At 29.4% G+C, this 22,178-nt stretch overlaps 2 protein-coding genes across 4 annotated transcripts in view; one reads left to right on the plus strand and one right to left on the minus strand.

Moving 5' to 3' along the window:
• Positions 1 to 10,938: 10,938 nt before the first annotated feature.
• Positions 10,939 to 13,773, minus strand: LOC112689493 (zinc finger protein 26-like). The gene has a single exon (XM_025563232.1). The coding sequence runs from the start codon at positions 13,771 to 13,773 to the stop codon at positions 10,939 to 10,941; it is 2,835 nt and encodes a 944-aa protein (XP_025419017.1).
• A 4,547-nt stretch (positions 13,774 to 18,320) lies between these two features.
• The window catches only part of LOC112689549 (basic phospholipase A2 pseudexin A chain), a 25,716-nt gene continuing 21,858 nt past the window's right edge, over positions 18,321 to 22,178 (plus strand). The window contains exons 1-2 of one of the 3 annotated variants that reach the window (XM_025563321.1): positions 18,321 to 18,450; positions 18,527 to 18,611. In XM_025563321.1, the coding sequence (XP_025419106.1) occupies positions 18,542 to 18,611 (70 nt within the window). In that variant the 5' untranslated portion in view covers positions 18,321 to 18,450; positions 18,527 to 18,541. Of the gene's footprint in view, positions 18,612 to 22,178 lie in introns of all 3 variants that reach the window. The other 2 variants (XM_025563320.1, XM_025563319.1) reach the window with 2 other exon arrangements.

Raw genomic sequence — 22,178 nt, forward strand, 5'->3', positions numbered from 1 at the left:
ATTACATTTATGAAATCATATTATTATTATTTATATCTAAGTTTTAAATAATATGCACGTGTATGTATATAAAATTTAAATTAATTTTAACATATTTGATAACATTTGCTCTGCTTAGGTAAATCTAATAATATATATGACCAAAACTAAAAAACAATTTTAAACAATTTTTTTTTTAGGTTATATATTTGATTAAAATTGCTTGATGGTCACTTACTTCATTTACATGTAATTATAATAATAATAAATAAAAAAATCAAAAAAGATTGTTCCAGAGAAACTCTGTTTACTAAAGTGTGAGAACTTTTAAAATTTCTAATTGCTCATAAAAATATTTAAGATTGAAAAAATAATTTTATTTCAATATTTATTTATAGATTTATACTTATTATTAGAATATTACCTATTAAATGTATGATTAATAATATATTAGTACATGTAAACAAATATACAATTAAATGAGAAAAATGTATTTTTTTTATTTTTATTATTTTCTATGTAAATTATTTTCAATTAATAACTAATTACTAAAGTTTTTCAATCACTACCAGACATATTATTGATACGTCATTTGCACATTGTTTTTATAGAGATTTAAAACAGAACAATAACCTTTCAACACTAAGTAACGTGTTTAAATACTAAATATATAGTTAATAAATTTAAATAGCTGTAGGTATTAAATCGTATAAAATTTTTAGCGAGTAAAATATTTGGTAATTATTCGTTATATGTTTCAAAATTATGTTTCGAATAATATAAATAGGTATTTAGTGTTAGTATTTAAATTTAATACACTTGTTTAATTTTGAAAATTTAGATAAATATAGTAAGTGAGTAAATACAATAATTGATTTGGCCATGGTAGATATAGCAATGGAATCATTAAATTTAAAAACAATTATCAATTTTTGAATTTGAAAAACAATTATGAAGGTCGGTATACTAAGTAAAGTATAATAAGTTAGGAGTAAATATACAAATTTTTAAAATAATAAAGTACGTTAAGTTTAATAATATATAGATTTACATTGTTTAAATTAATTGTAATTATTCTAGAATATTCAGTGTAGTTATTTATTAGGCTTAGGGACTTCTAGCTCTGAAGAATATGCAAATATGCTTTGAAAAAGAACTAAATATGCATTAAAATAAACTTTAATGTTTTTTTTATTTGACTGAAAAATTGACATATATGGCATATTTATTATTATTGGTGGTATTTACGTAAAAAATGTGTTTTCATTATTGTGAAAGTTATTAATCAAACTCAATGCTTGGTTATGTGCCTAACATATAAAGTGGAACAATATATGAGTTAACAATAAATTTAAATTATTTAAATATTTCTCTATTTTTTCTTATGTTTTCAAACTTAAATCTGTGGTGATTATTTGATTGCAAATTTTTATATTTTGAAAAGCTTCATTCTATCTATACGTCGATGGAAGAAAGTGGTGCATACTTAAAAAATACTAGATAATTTGTTAGATCTCCATGCAGTTAAAAAAATAATATGTGGCATACAATAAGATATATTAGTAGGTATGTTATAATTTGCCATTTTATAACATTTAAAAGCTATATACTGCTAAAATATACTCTAAATATTAAAAACACTAAAATATGCGAATATATGCAAAATAAAATTTAGGATTTAGATTCTTTGCAACATGAACAGTACTTCTTTCTGATTGCTATTTGCTTAATTTTTTAAATATATATATATGCTAGTTTTTGAGCTGATATAAACTGTATTTGATCAATTTCTATACTTATGAAAATATTTTACTACCAAACAACATATAGAAAGTTAAATTGAATATAATAAACAATAAATATATTAAAACAAATGAAAGTCATAAATTTCAATAGTTTTTTAACAATTTGAAATAGTTTCTGGAATTCTATATTTATAATTATTAGTAAGTATATTTTTTTTCAATCATTTTTTTCTATTTGTTAAATTAAATTTATGTTCTCTACTTATATATTATTATTAAAAAACAACGTATTTATTTCCAATTTCCATTAAAATGAAAAAATTGTATAAATTAATGTGTATAAAAAAAATGAGGCCTATACAAAAGTTTTTTTTTCTTAATTTTAGGAATGAACATAGATTTGATATTATACATAACTACTCGTAGTATAGATATATAGTTGACTTTAAATGTAAATACTATAAAGAAATGAATAAATTCTATATTTACTTGAAGAGTCCTATTTTCAAAGAGTACATAGTTTAGTGAACAAGTCTAAACTAAAGATTAATAACACAATAAAATAAAATATTTAGTTCGATACTCTATGGAATGCATTATTTCTCCTATAGTAGTTTGTCTAATGTAATTAATAATATAAAATGTTGACACTTATTCGTCTGATTCAAATGTATCTTATTTATTTGTTCTTGGATGCGTAATGGCATACCATTAATAATAACATATTATTTATGCAGATATAAATTATTTTTAATTTCTAACTGCAAAAATTATATAATAAAATATGTTTTATCATTTTATGCATTAAGCTTTACAATAAGATATTTCCGTTTCTTTATTTGATTATGTACATTTATAAACATTTAGTGGATGATTTTTTTAAATTATAATTCAATAGTTAAAATGAATAACAAAATAGATTATGTTATCAGTTAAGGTATTCTTTTGAAAATAAAATATTAATAATAAAATAAATAAAATTAAATGTAGTAATAAGTATAAAATAAATTTTAGAGATTTGACGTACTAAAATCTTTAAATATATTTTCATATTTACTGTTACACAAGTCAATATAATTTAGTGTTCATATTTTTTTTTCAAAAATATTACAAACGAAGATCGAAATTTTATACTTATTGTTTATATTTAGATAGAATTCTCTCTCCTGTACAGAGCTGTTTCATATACCATTTAGCTTATTACTGATACTTCTTTTAATAAATTAAATTGTGCATTATGTGTGTTATTTTTACAACGGATTTTTTTAAACCGTATCTATTTACCTATTGTTATTTGTATATAACAACTAATAGCTTAAACGCCATATGTATGTATGTTTTTCAGTCCTTCATAGTTTCAAGAACCTAGACTCAATACATCTACTTATACTTTGTTCATATTTTATAAATCTATTTGACAGCTACGTGGTTTGTGTTAGTGTTAGTATTTAATATGTAATAAGAAATCGATTGGGTCGCATGACAACATTTTACTCATTCGTTTTGTCTCTTTTATTTCAATTTGGTTCGGATTACACCTCTTGGGTCCGTAGATAATCCAATTAAAACATACATGCACCTATAGCGATAGTACGCAAAAAAGAACCAAACATATTGCATAAAAAAACAAATAAATATATATATATACACATATTATACAGTCATTAGTATAACGGGGCCGTTCCGGATCAAAGCGCGTAACAAGTGCCGTCCACTTTTTTCTTTCCTTAAATTATCATAATCACACCTCAAGCAAGTAAGAGACACGAAAGTACGGTTCTTGGTGATTTCTTCGATGTCGACTTGTAATTAGATTCAAAGAAATCGCAATGCCTATTGATTGTGTACATTGCAGCTATATGCTTCGAAGGTAAATCAAATATCTCGTTACAGCCGTAGCAGTGCATTAATATATTTTATTGTAATTTGTAGATCTATTAAGCAATAATTTGCAATGACAATGGAACTAAATAACTAGATGAATATATATTTTATATATTCATATATTTGTACGATTACCAAATATTATTTGTAGATTGATAATTCATCGTTGGAGTAACTAAATTAATTGTTATATAAAAATATGAAAAATGCATTTAATTTATGTTTATTTTTAAAAATAGCGGATATTAATTAAATAATTATCACTCCTTGCTATTTTCTATGTTTGTATTGTATAAGATGAATATTATCAATATAGTCATCTCCTTTTATTTATCCTCCCACTGCAAAAGACGAAATAATCACGATTTACAATAACATATTCTTTCTTTAAAGAAACATATTTTATTGTACATTCGATCTTAAGTTTCAATCAGTAATAAGTTATAACAAAATACAAACATTTCGTTAATTTTTTTGAGAATAACGTATATTAGTGAGTCTATTTTTCAAAATATTTCTGAAGAATAAAGAAAGTCAGAAAATTTGGTACGTCCTATCACTTAAAAACATAACAAACAATGAGCATTATATTTTACTATACAAATTTAGTTAGAAGTCAAATATGTAGTACCTAATTATAGTTATGCTTTGTACTGACATAGTATTCAATTTTAACATATCATTTATAAAAATAGTACTATCATAACTAATTTTAGTACTTTAGGGTATTAAGTCATGAGTGGCCTAAACAATGATTAATTCAAATTTATATTTAAAAACGTGTTTATTTATATCATATATTTATATTGATATTTAACTTATCTATGTATATAATCACTACATTTTCGCATAAAATTTTAGGTCTACTTATGTTATATGTGTTATTATCAATGCTCGGAATTAAAAAAACGACAGTACATGTTTAATCCGTTTAGGCTTACGTAATAGTATAAAACGTTTTTTTCGCACTTATTAGATCCAGCAGATTTACAATATAACCGTGAAAGTGGCCTTAGTAAAAAATCACATTGTGCTCATAAATGTTTGTATTCATTTCAGCATTACGTTTCATATTGGTTATTATTTAATATTTATTGTGAACAATTTTATATTTAGGATATATTTGTGACTTAGATTCATATATTTTTCAGTGCAAAAGACACAACAAATATTTCCATCCATGTATACTTTATACTGATTTTTAGATAAAAAATTAATAATCAGCGTATTATTAAGCCTTTGTACCATTTTCTGGTTTGAAAAATGTTAGGAAAATATAAGGAATGAACTTTAATCTTAATAATTTATATTAAAATAAAGCACATGGATTATTTTTTATTAAATATATATATTTTGTATTATATACTTAGTACCTCAAACTACCATAAGACACATCGTATTTTTGAGTCTGAAATATTTATTTTTAAAAATAAGATTTATAATTTATTTAAAATTTTTTAACATTTAATATTTTAATTAAAAAAAATAATATAAGCCAGTAAATTAAAAGTAATATTATAATAATTATAAATAATAGTTCTACCTATCTACCTTAAATTTCATAGTAGAGGAATTATTAAAATTGATAATATGTTGAAATAATTTAGTTTTTTTACAGAAATATTGAATAATTATATAAAGAGAATTGAAGTCTTATCAAATCTATTGATCATAAATAATTTAGTTTTGTTGAAATATATTTATTTTGGTTAGTATCATAAAACATATTTTATTATGTCATCAATTGATTATATAATTTTATTTTGAATTAAATATTTTATTATAATTTAGAAATGATATTATTAATATCGAATTTTTTCTGGTAAATTGTATCAGTTAGAACAAAATAATTATCTTATAATATTTTATCTGAGTATTTTTTTGCGTCGAAAAAGAAATATAATACACGTGATCAATAGAAAAATATTTGGAATTAATATTATTTTCTAGCTATGTATGAAATTGAAAAGTTAGAAAACTTTATTGGAAAAATATCCAATACATTTTAGTATCGTAATTGTTTTAATTACAAGATCTATTTATTTAATTTAAAATTATGTTGAAAAATAAATTGTATCTAATAGTTATTATTCAACTTACCTACTTATAAATACATTACTTTAGTTAATGAGAAAATTGTATTTACTTATTTCATAGTGCCAACATAATTCAGAGGAGTATAACATCTTTAAAGTTATTGAAAACAATCAAAATATTGATGTTCTATACAACAGTTTTATAATGTTATTATGTCTAATGAATTATTTAATATTAAATACAGTGAATATTATTAATATTGAATAAGTATTAAAATCTAATGCCAATGATAACTATTGTTAATTGCTATTGATTATAGATTTATTGAAAAACATTTTATTTTTATTCTGGTCACCAAAAGTGTAACAGATAAATTAAATTTTATTCATACTATGAAGTTGTAGAAATTATCAAACATAATTCAGCAGTGTTTAAAATGTTTTCCAATGTTCGTTTTACTAGGTATTAAAGTTAGCATTCATATATTTAGCTCAACTTCACAAATTGCAACTAAATTACATAAAAATATAGATAAACTTATGGGATAATAATAATCAAATTAGTTGTATTTTATCTTATATGCTTAGAATATATATACCAATATTTCTGTAACCTCATTCTTATATTAATTATGTAATTAACCTATTTAAAATTAACATTTTTCTAGGACATGAATACTAATAATGTGCAATAATTATAATGGTTTGAAACGAACGCAAGTTCAATAGGCGAGTCAATTTTTTTAAGTCAATACGTTCAGGTACACAATAAGTCTAAAGTTACAAGTAACTATATAACATGCATATATATGATATGGCGCTTGTGTATACTGAGTATAAATAAGTAACGTTTCTGTGAAAAATCTGACGAGTGACATTGTAATATTCAGTGAATACATATATCACTACGACTGTTATAGTCTTCGGACAATGTGTTTGAAATCAATTTGTTTTTGTCACTCTACCACGGGGCCGCACCTGAATTTCTTATAGAATAATTCGTTTTGAGTGTGTACTGACTAACGCTACCTTGGCTTATACATTTTAAATACATATGTGTTGTCTATTTAAGACTATGATAATAGTTTTCAAGTGTAAATCTACAGTGCTGTTCTAAATAAACACAGATATCAAAATCGGCGGCGTATATGAGTATTTTTTCGACAGTTTAACAATAATGGTATAACCAAATTTGCAACGGATTCGTTTCAGAATCACGACAATTGTACTTCGTTTAAAAATAATAACAGTATGAAATTATTATGTTTTTTTTTTTTTTTTGTTATATTCAATTTTATCCTTTATCTTATAGTAATCTATTGATTATATTAATTTTCCCACCGTCATTTTATGCAATTGGTTACCTGACCACTTAGGGGTCCGGTTTGATTTCATTCTGGTTGGGCATTTTATCAGCCTAAACATTAAAGAATTTACAATCAGGATCTTGTACAATTTTATATAAAGTTGATATTGAGTATTCGATAATTAGTTAATGTAGTATAAGTTTTTATTTTAAGTAATTTACATAATCAAATTTCAATAACCAAAAACCAGAAGTATAATATATCTACCCATTTTATAGTGACAGTTACTATGATAAGATCTTATTCAAAATGCCAATAGTATATATGATTAAGCTTGAATGCCAATAAATGTTCCTATCAAAAATGAATCAACTATTTTTACATAAATTATCTTCCTTACCTCGTCTGAAAAAACTTTGATTGTAAACCGCAAAAGAATTATTAGTTAATCATTTTCCTTCTCTTTTTCTTTTTTCTGCTCTGGTACTTCTTTGTTCGTTACACTTTTAGCCCATGAAAGTCCGGGATAATCCACGTTATAGTTACTTATATATATATATTTAAAAGCTTTATTTTTTTAATAATTAATAAGTTATTGACTTACCTTTTTCTTTTGCGATTAAAAATTTTCAAAAAAATGTTAATTAGTATTCATGTATTTGAATAAATTAAATAGGAATTCAATCCGAATAAATGTAGTGCGTTAATTAACATTGTATAGGTTCGAAAAAAAAGAAAGAAGAGGAAAAATGTTATAAATATACTCATAAAACACAGGTATAGAAGATATAAAAATTAAGTAGATAATCCATGTAAACGTAAAGTGACCAAAAATTAAAACACTTTTACTGCAAGATTGGAATGAGTTATAAAAAAAAAAGTGCCTTAGAAATGAAAAAATGAAAAAGAAAAATTTTTCTTTTTTTTGCATGATACAAATATATTGCCTTTGTATATGTTCGTAGAACTTAACTCGAGTTTTATTGGAAAAATTTTAATCATTTTAAATTCATCCATATTGATGATTATTTATAGTTTTGTATCAAAAAAAAAAAAAAAAAAATAATAATAATAATAAATATCATGCTGGCCTAATTCACAATTACAATTAACTGTAGGTATGTACATATATATATATTGCATACCTATTTGCTATTTAAATTTAGTCGATCTTATTTTATTGGATTGACCTTTTTAATATAATTTGATTTCTAAACGTGAATAATAGATAAATAATTTCTTAACTCGTATGAGAGTGTGTGTCGAAAAGTACTGACTCTTGAATGTCAGTTCTCTTCAATTGAATAAGATACAATGAGACTCTATGACCCATGTATAGAATGCTCGATGACAAGGCGGATTAGACATGAGTTTTATCACATGACAAATGACCAACGAGTTTAAATTAATTAACGCGTCGAATTTTGTAAGAAATTAACTTGATCAGTCTCACGATTTTGCTTAAAATCTTGCAAAACACAATTTGGTAAATGCACGTACTAGATGTGACTGCATAACAAGACATGGTCATCTATCAAATAGCACAATATTTATTTAATACACATTTAAAAATTATTTGGTTTAAAATTGTTTTTATTTTTTTTTAGAATATTTGCACATTTTGTTTATTATTGATGATATATTATCAACGAAGCGAATAATTTAGTATTGTAAATAATTTGTATAGACATTTAAAATTATCATTGCAATAGTTGTAGTAAGAAATGTTTATGTGTGTGTAATCAAAGTGTAAATCACTTTATTAAATTGAGTTATGTTAAAAATAGTTCTCTGGATGTAATGATTTATAATAGTTCAAATTTAAAGATGCGGATCTCAGTAGACTTATACATTTTCGAATCTTATTAGGTTGGATTTTTTAATTATTAAGTGAAACTGACTAAAAATTATTAATTCAAACTGATTTTAAATTACATATTTATATAATAATTTCGTTTTCTCCTATCTGATCTTTCGATGATATATCGTGTTATTTCCGATTATATGTAAATATTAATTATGTGTAGAGCTATAAATATATTGATAAGTTTAAATTAATGTATAATAAATTATAATCATATATTGCTTTTGTGTATTATGCGATATGCATACAATACATTTCTGTTCTATTTTATGCGACAATAGCAATGTAAATTGTTATAAGAGGTTCATCGTATTTATACAATCTAGTCCTATAACATATATCTCATTGTAAGTTAAATATTAAGCAGTGGGATTTAATAACAAAATCATTTCGACACATCAATAATAAATACGCATCAATATGTCTCACAGGGGTTACCATATTTTGTTTAAAGTGGTAAGATAGTGAAGATTTCGTTAATCCAAACATTTTTCATGGTATAATATATACCATATAATATACCATATATACCATATATAATAATCGTTGTTGAACTGTACAATGTGTGACAACTAGTATAACTATTATTACAGGTATTTTTTTTAAATTTAAATGTGTCAATAAATTGGATTGGTAATATGGCAAAAATGTCGATACGAATTTACACTCGGCTTATGTTTACTGTGAATACACTTATTATAAAACTCATAATATTTTTAACTCACATATTTGTGCATTGTTAATTATTTTTTAGTCGGTATTTAGTTGTTTTTTAATAGTAAAAGTTAAGATACAATTAAACGTGAATACACACACTTGCAAAAAAAATTAATTATCAGTGAGACTATAACAAGGTACAAATATAAATTTAAATCACGTGGTTATTTCGTTTAAATTGAATTGCAACTTGACGGGGTCTATTTGACAGGTAAATACGAGTATATTATATTTATTCCACGGTATCGCATGCATTCAATACAATTATTTTTGAAGAGTAATAACATTGTTTTTTAATATTTTAATACAATACAAGGCTGATGAATAATAGAGGTTTATTTTTATTCATATCTAAACAATTTACACTGCCGCATACAACACTTTTTGGATATACATTGTTCATAAATCATAAATCATCAGTTAACGTAACTCCAATCAGTATTCTTCGTTTCGAATTTGTACGTGTGCGTACTTACGCTGCCAAGATTTAAAATTTAAATAATCTAGTTATAGTTATAATATTGACCGTGAACAGAGTCAGGAATATTCCCATGCTCAACAATGTAGTGGTAATGGAGATTATACGTTGCCAATAAAACCGTCGTGTAAGTGTGCAAATACCTATCCACAATCTATTGATTTGTAATCGCACATTATTGGAAATATAAAGAGATGTAGGTACATGTGCTTGTATTGTTATCGCTAAAAATATTGATCATTAACTGCTACTTTTGAATTATAATGTTATTAATATAGCTAATAATATAAAGTTAAATTACTCGAATAACATATTTATTTTTTATATACTACGAGTATAATATTTATTATAAACTGCTAGTTAGAACTCTAAGGCTATAATACTTGGAACGTATATTAAAATACGGCATGTAGTTTGTGTTAAATGCAAAAAAACGTAAGTTTCTGATCAGCATAAAATATATTTAAGAACGAAATAAATAATTGTTTAATAGCGTTGTTAATAACAATAATATAAAAAGGTACGTACAAAAATCGTATAAATTAGATCATGAGGATATTGTGTAACCAAAAATAACAAAACACATATTAATATCAAAATTAAATCCAAATGTGTGCAGATAGATTTTTAATAAGAACGGGTTAACGGATTTAACGGGTTTAAAAAGTAAAGTATTAATCATCGTGGTCGGTATTAAATATTTGATAGTTAAATAATTTTGGAAAACGTTTTTAATGAGAAAAAAAAAGTATTAAATATAAAAATATCTAAATGAATATTGTAAAAATCGGATTGCACGAATATCGGAACCAAAATATTATTGAAAATAACCCATGTATATGGAAACTAGCTAATGTTCGAACTGTAAGGGTTTTTTAAAAGTTCGCTGTCTTTCCGAGAGTGCTAGCGAGTCGGTTGAAATTTTCGTTTACGTCGTCCGTAAGGAATCCATTTGATCCAACACGACTGTGGTGCGTGAGGTGGAAACGAACGTGAAGAGTTCATTGACCGAGGACGTCTGTGAAACCTTTCGTTCGTCGATGCCGGGCAACACGTTTTCGGCACTTTGTTCGGGCGGCGTGGTTTTGAATATCGCGGAGCAGTCGACGACTAGTGGTTTCTGTTCATCGGGAGGCTCTTTTTTGGGGACGTCGAAGAATCGCACGTCAGGCGGAACGAGCGCAGTCGGGCACATAGTGGTCATGTGAACATTGAACGCGGCGGACGACAGGAACGGGACGAGGCACGATTCGCACAGAAACGCACCGTACGAAGTAACGTGTTCACGCAGATGTTGCCGGAACAGCTCGGAATCCAGGAAGCGCTCGTGGCACAGCACGCACAAAACGTCGATGGTGGACGGCGGGTGCAGCGGCGCAGGATCGTCGGGCGAGGCCGCATCGTTTTCGGTCCGGACGCCGTTGATGCTGCTGCTGCTGTTACTGCTGCAACAAGCCTGTGGTTCCTTCGACGCCGGCGACGAGGGCGCCGGTGGTTGGTTAACGGTAGTTGCCGACGACATCTTGTACGTCCTGCGCTGGTGCCGCCGCACGGCCGCCGGGTCGTTGCAACGGTATTCGCACGACGCGTCGTCACGGTCGTGCGTCTTCAGCGATTCTTCGGAGCTGAAGAACTTGCCGCACCGGTGGCACAGGTACTTGCACACGTCGCCCACCACGTCGATGTGCGTACGTGTCTTGTGCAGGTTCAGCGCGCCCAGCTTCATGAACCTGCGCGAGCACACGGTGCACTGGTACTTGTAATTAGACTTGACGGTGGCCAGCTGCCCGTGCACCGTCTTCTTGTGGTACGTCAGTTTCCACGACGTTTTGAAGTCCATGTAGCACAGGTCGCACGTGTGCGTCTTCACGCCGGGCGCGTGCTTGAGCCGCCTGTGCAGGCAGAAGTACGTGTAATGCAGGCACATCTTGGCGCAGTGCTGGCACGAGAAGTACTGTGGTATGTGGAACCGGCTGCAATCGTCGTCGGCGCTCTCGGACTCGCGGCCGATGTCGGCCATCACGGACTCGACGTTGATGCCGTGCGTCAGCTTGTGCGTGGTCAGGCGCGAGTAGGTGCTGAACGCGGACGAGCACACCATGCACACGAACGCTTCCGAGTCGTCCGCCGCGTTCGCGTGCGCCGCACCCCGGTGCTCGTCCAGGCGCGCCGCGTCCGCGTACGTCGAGTCGCAGAACTCGCACTTGACCACCAACGCCAACTGCACTACCGCGTCGCCGGCCCGGTCCCCGTCCTCGTGCTCCTTGTCCGCGTGCCGGGCGAGCAGCCCGGGCCCGGGGGCTACGAACCCGCACGTGCCGCAGCAGTAGCACGTCTGCTCGGTCGACTCGGCCGCTCGGTGGGTCTTGACGTGCGACCTGAGCCGGGACGCGCGGCTCAGATACTGGCCGCATATGTGGCACTGGTACGGCTTGACGTCCATGTGCGATATCTCGTGCTCCTTGAGCGTGGACTTGTTCAGGAACGACTTGTCGCACACCTTGCACGTGAAGTTGCGCAGCCCGTCGTGGTACCGGTGGTGTATGTTCAGGCCCATGGACGACTTGAACGTCCGGCCGCAGATCTCGCACACCGCCTTGTCGTGCAGCTCGTGCCGGAATCGGATGTGATCGTACAGGTGATACTCGTCCGCGAACTCGGCCAGACACAGGTCGCAGTGCAGGTGCATCCGCGCGTACAGCGGGTGCTCGTGGAACTGCAAGTGGAACGCGTACCTCATCTTCGACGGGAACGTCTTGTCGCATAGCTCGCAATGCGGTACTTTGATGCCGTTGCACGCGTGCCGCAGCACGTTTATCTGCGTTTTGAACCCCGCCTTGCACACCCGGCACCGGTACACCGCGGGATGGCTGAACGTCTTCACCGGGCAGTGCACGTCGACCAGATGGTCGGCCACCGCGGACCGGTCACCGAACCACAGGTCGCACGATACGCACCCGAGGCCGTTGACCACGACCTCCGCCGTTTTTCGCGAGTGTTTGCCGACCAGATGTTCTACCAGGCTGGCCTGATCCGGCTGCGGCTGATCGCAGTACGCGCACAAATGCGGGAAATCGCTCACGTCAGCCGCGTGGACGGCGGACACGTGGTCGCGGAGTCCGTCCTCACTGTCCGCAATGTCCGCCGAGTCGCACAACGCGCATCGTCCGTCACGACGTCCACCGTCTCCTCCGCCGTCATTGCTGTAAGCGACGTGTTCGTCCAGCACGTGTTCCGCCATGATCCGGGCGTTGCCGAACTTTTCGCGACAATCGTAACACTCGTAGCACGTGACCGTCATGATGTTCACCTGATAGCGCGTCCCGTGCGATTTGATGTGCTCGGCCAACGACAACTTAAATGAACGGCCGCACACGGGACAAACGGTCTGATGGTGTTCCAGACTGTGGGCCAACGGGTGGCCGTCGTACGTCCGGCCACACGGCACGCATCTCGCAGCCGGACCGGGACGCATAGAGTACGCAAATGATCTCTTCTCGCACTGGTGATTGAACGAGTTAAACAGTGACTTGTTCTTCGACCCTTTGGGACGGCCTTTGCGGTTCCGGTCGGTTCCGGGTATCGCCGGTTCGTCGTCGGCGTCCGTAGTGCTGTCTCCGTCATCCGGTTTCGCGTACACTATCACTTGTTTGCTCGCGGCGATCGACATTTTCCTGTGGCCGCACAACGATCGCAGTTGACCGCGTTGAGGTTTTCGCATGAACACCACTTCGGGCGACGGATGGATAAAGTGTGCCGGCATCATCACTACTGGATGACCGTTGCATGAGGTGTACGTGGTCGCTTCCGTCGTATTTTCCTGAAATAAAAGAAACCCAAACCGTTCGGTGTATAGCTCTACGAAGTGATTTCGGTCGGGTTAAGGTACCCCCGTACGCTATCACGAGGTCTGGACCGTGAGTTCGTACAGTCCAATAAATTAATTTAAACATCTCCGCATTCATTTTTTAACATTCATTCATTCATTAGTTTTATATCTGATTACTGACCTTATCAAGAAATTATACCATCTCTACCGGCTCTATAGTATACGTCCCGTTACAAATCCGACAGCGTACGAGGTACCTACTAGATAGAATGAAAATTAATTTTGTTTTCTCTCTCTCTAAAATGTCGATAAAACTCGACCGACAATCGTCGACGATTATACTATTTTCCTCGATGTGCGTTATCGCGATAATAAAATCGGGTACCTAATATACGTTGCAACCACTGCGATGTGAGTATTATTAAACGTTAGTAGCCGACCTGATTGTTATTATTGTTATGATTGCTATCATTGTATTTGTTATTGTTGCCGTCATTTACCGTGCACAACAGTCGATTATTAGATTTGCCCGTCCTTGCGATTATTACAAGCGTCCGCGCGCCGCTGGTCGCGTTTCAATAGCCACCTGCACTATAGTGTGCTGCATATGTTATTACAAACAGGGACGGCGCGAAGGGAGGGCAATAGGGGCAGTTGCCCAGGGTCCCGTGCCTTAAATTATAATTAAGGTCACGCGGTTCTGATTTAACTGAACTTGAAATATTTTATTTATAGAAATTATAAGACTCAACATTTATTTTGCCCGGGGCCTCGCAAACTCTACCACTATCACCGATTACAAACGATAATTTATGATCATCAAATGAAGAAAAAAACCAAAACCATAGATACTTGTTATATAAGTATATAATGATCTCATCGGGTCAAATAATGGCGCGTACACAACTAACCGATCGGTGGATCGGTGTAATGAATTGAAAGTAATAATGAACTATTTAGAATACCCACTAGATAATGTAAACAATAATTACATTATAATGGTAATTTGGGTTTAGTTATTTGTAACCGACAGCACAATGACTGTACGGTTTTGAAACGTGGACGACGAAATTCATTCATTAAAATAATAATATTACGAAATACCTCGTTTTTCGAGTGCGTATTATAAAATCTGCAATATACCTTCTATTCAATGATATATGTATAGTATGATTTCAGATAATTGTATACATATAAATCGAATCATTTGTAGACCCGTATTGAAAATAATAAACGTCATTAAATAACAAAAAAATGAATATATAACTGTAAATTAACTAAAAAAATAAATACGTGATATGTGTAAAGTGATTTTAGGTTTTATAAAAAGCTTTTAGTTGATCATTTATTTTGAAAACAACTTAACCTGAATTGTAATAAAAATATTTAGTTATAACATTTAACAAAATAACTGAAATTCATGAATTTTACAAATAAAAATAAAATGCTTTGATATTCGATATTGCAGTTGGTGTAAATCATAACAACATGTGAGTAACCGTTATTTATTTAAAACACCTGTTTTCCTGTTTTATCAAATTTTAAAAGAGTAAATTGTTATATTATGTTTACAAAAAATTATATTTATGAACGAATATTTATCAGATAAATAAACATTTATCAAAATCAAAAATTATATGTATTTATTTTTATTTAGTATATATATATAACAATTTGTTTCTTAAGCATTGAACTTTTGAATTTTAATATCTAAGATAAATTTACAGAAATTAAGTACAAAGTAAGTTGTAGTGACATTTTGCAAAGTACTTTTAGTTAAATTATAAGAAGAAAATAATTTTTTTTAAATATTTTTTTCACTTATTTTTAGTTAATATAAATCATATTATTTTTTACATAAAAATACATATATTATCTTTTTTTTTGTTAAATACATTTATGTATAGTACCCCTAAATTAAATTTAATAATAATATGCAAATTTAAATATCTTAACAGAGCTCTAGTACAAAATAACCAACATAATTATTTCAATATATTATCAATCGTATTTAATAATATTCAATTGCCAATAGTATCATTTTATGATAATGCAATTTGTCGGTCAAGAGCGAAACGTGTACCTAATTTTGCGTCAAGGTTAATATTTTTCGCATGTTGTCGCTTTAGTTTCAGCCACCAAGTCACGTAACTATGTTATGATTTAATTTTTTTTATCCTGTATTATCGACCACAATTGGGAAGACCGAAGTGGTGACAGATAATGATAATCTGCTGATGTATGATTCACGTAGTACGCGACAATTTTGTAGAATCAAAAATCCTTCGACCTTAGATCACGGCCACCAATATTAAAGAATTAAATTGGAATTTTCGATGGGTTTATCAATAGAGATATCTATGCGCGTGGAGAAAAATATACATAGCTGGAATAGAAATATCTCTCAGGATGTCACTGTTCAGAAATATAAAATTGTAAAATAATATATTACCGTAGTACCTCTTGTGGAATGCCTCTATAATCCGTCTAATCTTTTATTTTATTATTTATATTTGGCTATTTATTTCTATAAATTGTTCTTATTGTTTTAAATTGCAACCAATTGAATAAAAAAAGTTTTTTAAAAAAATAAATAAAAAAAATTATATATGTTCATATTTGTATACGCTCGCAAAATAATCTATAATTGTATGCAATATGAATGTTTTAGATCAATTTCATTAGCTTATGGGAAATATTCACTTTTATTTATTTAAACAACATCGATATAAAATATAAATAATACGAGTGATAAGAATTACTTAGTAACGTACTAGTGTACATAATTATATCAAACAAAAAAAAATTTTAAATGCTGATAAAACTTCTATTTATTATTTATTAAAGTCCATTTAATAGTACATTTTTTCATATATAAACAGGTATTCACCGATGACTTTATATGTATCAACCAACCAAACACCAATCACTGGTGGACGTCGTTATAAAATAATCCCTATTAGTTTTTATTTTTATAGAAAAATGCCTTACAATTTAGTATTTGTAAAAGAATAGATTATTTAATTAGATTAGCTAAAAATGAATACGCAGAAACAAACTAAAGATCAAGAGAAAGTTAAAAACAGGAAAACTATTTTCAATAGTACCTCATTCAACAATAAATAGGAAATCATCAATAATTATAAGTAAAATAGGTTTATTAGAAAATTAAAACATAAATAATAAAAATTAATAACAATAAAAAACGAGACCAGAATGGTCCATATAAGGTAAATATTTAAAGTTTAAAATTTTTTTAATTTTTTGACGAAATATGGTTATATTTATTTATTATTATATTCTGTTGATAAAAATTATGACATAAAATATTTCTTCGTTAAAAATGAAATCATTTTTAAAAATGCCTACGTAATGTTCAAATATAAATAAATGTTTATTTTATAACGGTCTTAAGTTAATACACTTCTATTAACAATCTGAATATAGTGTTATAATGTATAACATTCAATTTATTACATGGGATTGGATTATTTACAACAAAATTATTACTGTAGACGTACAGTAAGTACCTAAATTATATTAAAAAATAAATATATGACCAAACATTATATTAGTATATATCCGTATATTTCTAATGAATGTTTAGTCAGCAATTTATCTGGATTACAACAAAATATATTTTAATTTTGTTAATTTTGACGAAAAAAACTATAATGTACATATGAATTACACTTTTAAATAATAATGAAAACTAAGAGATTTTCTTTTAACATTAATTAAAATTAACAATTTATAATTCATAAGCATCATAAATTTAAATTATGTAAAAATTTTCAACAAGATTCAAAATTTCAGTAAATTTAAAATAATTTTTTCTTAATTTCTATTGGAATGTTTCCTTTATAAAGGAAGTACGAACTCAAATATTAACTTAAATTTTTAGTTTATTAATATCGTAATAAAATATTTAAAATTTTAGTAGTGACTACTAAAGTTACATATTAGATAAAATATATCAATAGAAAATCATAAAATTGATTTATAAAAATACTTAAAAAAATTGTCAAATAAATTGATAAATTGTTATAACTTCTAAGTCTTATAATGAAGCGATTCTCTATTTAAGTTTTATATATATATATATATATATAAAATCTAAATTGAATTGTATTATTAGAATAAAACTTGAATGATATAATTAAGTTTACGAGTATAATACCATTCAATGATATTTAATTTGATTCAAATAAATCGAGTCTAATCGTATTGATTATGCTTTTTATTATTTTTAATGCATTATTTAGACATCAATTAAACCGTTTAACTAACTTTATGCTGTGCATAATTATCACAGGGGGGAATCATTTTGTGACGACGACATTGAACCTCATGTCTTTGTTTTTCGCTTTCTGTTACACGCCGGGCGAAGGTGAAAGTAGTGGTGGTGATGGCGGTGGTCGCCGATCTACCGGCCGAGGAACTTAACGGTTTTTTAGCGGTTTAGTCGTAAACAAATAGTGGTGGCTGTTTGCCAAAAAAAAAAAAAAATTAAATTTTATTAAAAATAATTTCAATAATTTTAAGTGGACAGACGTTTTCATTCTATTTTTTAGTGCTAAGACAGTCAGTGAACATGCGGTTTTCTAGTAGGTAGCAAACGGCAGTGCAAAACACTATTAGGGGTAAATTTGAAGTTCAAATAATTTTTTCGATCTATCGTACGCAGATTTTTCCCCGAGTCATGTTAAAACCTGTTGATATTATATATACTTTGCTCGCCATCTTACACCAACTGGTTTATTCTTCACAAGGTAAGTGTGTTTTGAAATAAAGAACAAATTTTTACTAAAAATATGTGCATAAGCCCCTACAACGTACCACCCAAAGTTTCAGTACATGCAATTTTTAACTGTCGTCGTCGGCGGAAAATTTAAAACTATATAGCTTGTGTGTGTGTGTGTGTTAATCACAAACAAGATTTTGTTTGCGATTAATACCCATGCGGATTTTCAAGAAGACGTACTTAAGGTTATGTGTATATGCTTGTTCGCGTTGTTGTAATCCATTTACATAAGTCTTGAGAAACTTTCGCTAATTATTTCATTTTTCACACGCTCATAGAAAATAACTGTTTTCCGTTAGCACATCTGCCGTATCTGTCATTATTTGTTTAGGTAACCGCTATAAACGGCAATCGATAATAATACCTGCGAAACGGTATAGCAAGATCTCAACGGAAAAATATCAACCAAATCGGTAAATATATGATTTTCTCGAACCACGCAACCGTGTCTTCATACATAGTGAGAGATTTGCTTTCAAATAATTCTAACTTGGACTTTATTTACGGCGTCGTTCGATAATCATAAATTTACTATATGTTAGATGCAAGTCCCTGCCGTATGGATTGTTATCATGTTGTTGATGATTGTTTTCAAGTTTCAAAATAAAAATATTTGTCATGTTGGAAAGTTGTAAATGTAAAAATATACTTCAATAATATATTTTAATCATTTCGAGCATCTGCCGACTTATATTGAGATCTAAGCATGTATTACATGTTGATTACTATTTAATGCCCAGAGAAATTATAATATTCGTTATTATTGGTTATATTCTTAGTATCTTTTCATCTTGTGTCACAGGTCGTTGCGTTGGATTATGATTTCTTTTTGGTTTTATGTTTATCATTTGAAAATCGCAGACCAAAACAAACTAAATGACACTTTCGTTGAAGTAATAATTATACTGTGCACAGAAGAATCAGAGTAAACTATTACTATTTAATACAATTTTTTTAATACATATAACTTACTATATATTATGTTGGGACTTATTTTGTATAATTTTGGAGTAGACCGTGTGTGTAGATTTTTATAAATAACTTTTTTTATTATTCATTTATCATAGTTTTACTGTCTTGAAGCTGTTTTTAAATTAGATAGAATTTCAGTAAGGATAATATTATACTTAAAAAATTATTTCTGTAACTATCTAAATAAATCTAGATAATTGATTGTGAGCATGTATAGAAATGGTTTGATATAATAACGATTTTTCATTTTTATTTTTCAAAGAAATCATACATAACGTTCTGGTATACCGACGAATTGTTTTGGTTTTATGACATTCACCTTAAGATAGTCTTTTACCTATATATCATTGTGCAGGTCTCTTTTATTTTTTTTTATTTCATTTAGTATGACAATCGATGAAAGCAATGAGACACTGCGGGTTTTGTTGTATTACATACAACTTCCAATCTATCATTATATTATTATTATTTTTATATTTTCTTACAACCAATATAATATAAAAACATTTTATGTGCATAGCATACTCGATAAAAAAAAAGTAAAATGAATATAAAATTTAGAAATAGTTTTATCTTTATAACTCAATACCTATTGCGGGGTAATATCAATATTGTGATTGAATTGCTACGCTTTTCGATGAAACGGAATTTAATTTTAAGATATATTTTAAAGATTATTCAATATACATGCTGTGTTGTTGCAAATATAATTTATCATTTTTATATTGATACTAACAATTAAATAAATATAAACCCTCATTCATACTTATATAAAATTTTAGAAAATTAAAGTAAAAATTAAAAAAAATTATCCGATAAAAAAACCAATTAAAAGCTAAAAACACCTTATGTCTTTAATATCTTTACTATATAATTTCAACAATAACATAAATGTTATAATATCGACTTATTATTCTGCTGTATGATAGCTTAAAATTTTTATAGTTTCAAAATGTATGGCATGGCATAGAAAAATTATAGGAAATTTTATAGTTTGACATATATTTGTAGACATATCAATGTTATTTACATAATTAAATTTAACTTGTACTAAGACATGTATTATAAATTAATAATTTAATTTGTGTCATATGATTTATTCAATCGTTATTAAAATATAAACTTGAAGTTTCAAAAAATTTTCTTTCATCTAACTGTGATATTTAAACATTTATGTAATAGTTTAAAACGGAAACCATATTACTACTATTTTCAATATTATTATTAATAGTTATTATATAATTTTTAAAAAGCATTTAATTGATGTTTAAGCACCACAAAGTGTATTTCCTGTCGAAAATTGAAGGCCTCAACACTTTATAGATTAGTTTCCGTTTTGGGCACATAATATGTATCCATCATTCGGTTCAATGCTATTTAATTTACATTCTAAAATATGCAAAAAAAAAAGGTATTATAAAAGCTAATAATGATTATAATCTAGGGGATTTGTATTTATATAATGAAATTAAGGAAATAAATTCAAAGCAATTTAACACTGATGTAGCTCACCAAAAAGGAAATATTTTAAATAACAGAATACACAATAAATAATGATGGATTGATATAACTCACTAAAATATACATTCAAAGCCACAATTCTTACGTTTTTAGTTAAAATAACAATTAACTAAACAGTTGTATGTTTTTTTATATCAAGAATAAATTTTGACTAAGAACATAATTCTTATTACTTAATGAATGAATATCACTTAATGAAACTTTATGTATTCTGATAATGATGTTAGAAGATATAAATAAATTTTATTTCAATCGAAAATAAATGAAAACCAATACATAGATGGAGTTTATAAATATGATAGGTTAGATTTTAGTATATGTAGTTTCTATAAATATTATAATTCAACTGCGTAAAATGTTACTTTAATACATATTTTTACAATTGTTCTCAAGAATAATTTGCCGTAATCTATTGATCATATACTTATGAATATTTAAACAGAGTATTTTATACGTCATACATATCGAACGAAATAATATTTGAGAACTATTTATATTTTATTGTATAACGTATAACGTGTCTAGAGAAATTAAATAGTAAATAGTAGATATAAGATGATTAAATGGTTAGTCATAAGAATTCATAATTCAGCTTAAGCATACATTTATAAGCTCGCTGCTATTATTATCATGGTTAATTGATTACAATAACTGAAATAAAAAAAATTATAAAACCCCTAAAAATATTATTTTTTTTTCTGTGCAAAATGATTAAAAAAAATTAATAAATTTCTGTGTAATATAACTGTACTCAATTAACAATAATCAAATGTAAAATCTTCTAGAGTGTAAATATCTAAATCTAAACCACAAAATTATACTATTATACATGAATATGAAAAAATTTCTTGGAAGAGATAACGTATCATATGAATTTCATTATGCACCTTAAGTAGGTAAGCCCTTAATTTATATGCACAACAGGCCTTTTCTTAATAAATCTATGTATACATTTAATCAAAAACATTTCCTAAAGAAACACTTGCAGTGTATTATTATTATTATTATTATTATTATTATTATTATTATTATTATTATTATT

The sequence above is a fragment of the Sipha flava genome, unplaced genomic scaffold (assembly GCF_003268045.1).
Source record: "Sipha flava isolate LNK unplaced genomic scaffold, YSA_version1 44_pilon_pilon, whole genome shotgun sequence".
NCBI lineage: Eukaryota > Metazoa > Arthropoda > Insecta > Hemiptera > Aphididae > Sipha > Sipha flava.

What these genes read in the sequence shown, in the direction of transcription:
- LOC112689493 (XM_025563232.1), bottom strand. Translation starts at nt 13,773, where the DNA reads ATGCCGGCACACTTTATCCATCCGTCGCCCGAAGTGGTGTTCATGCGA.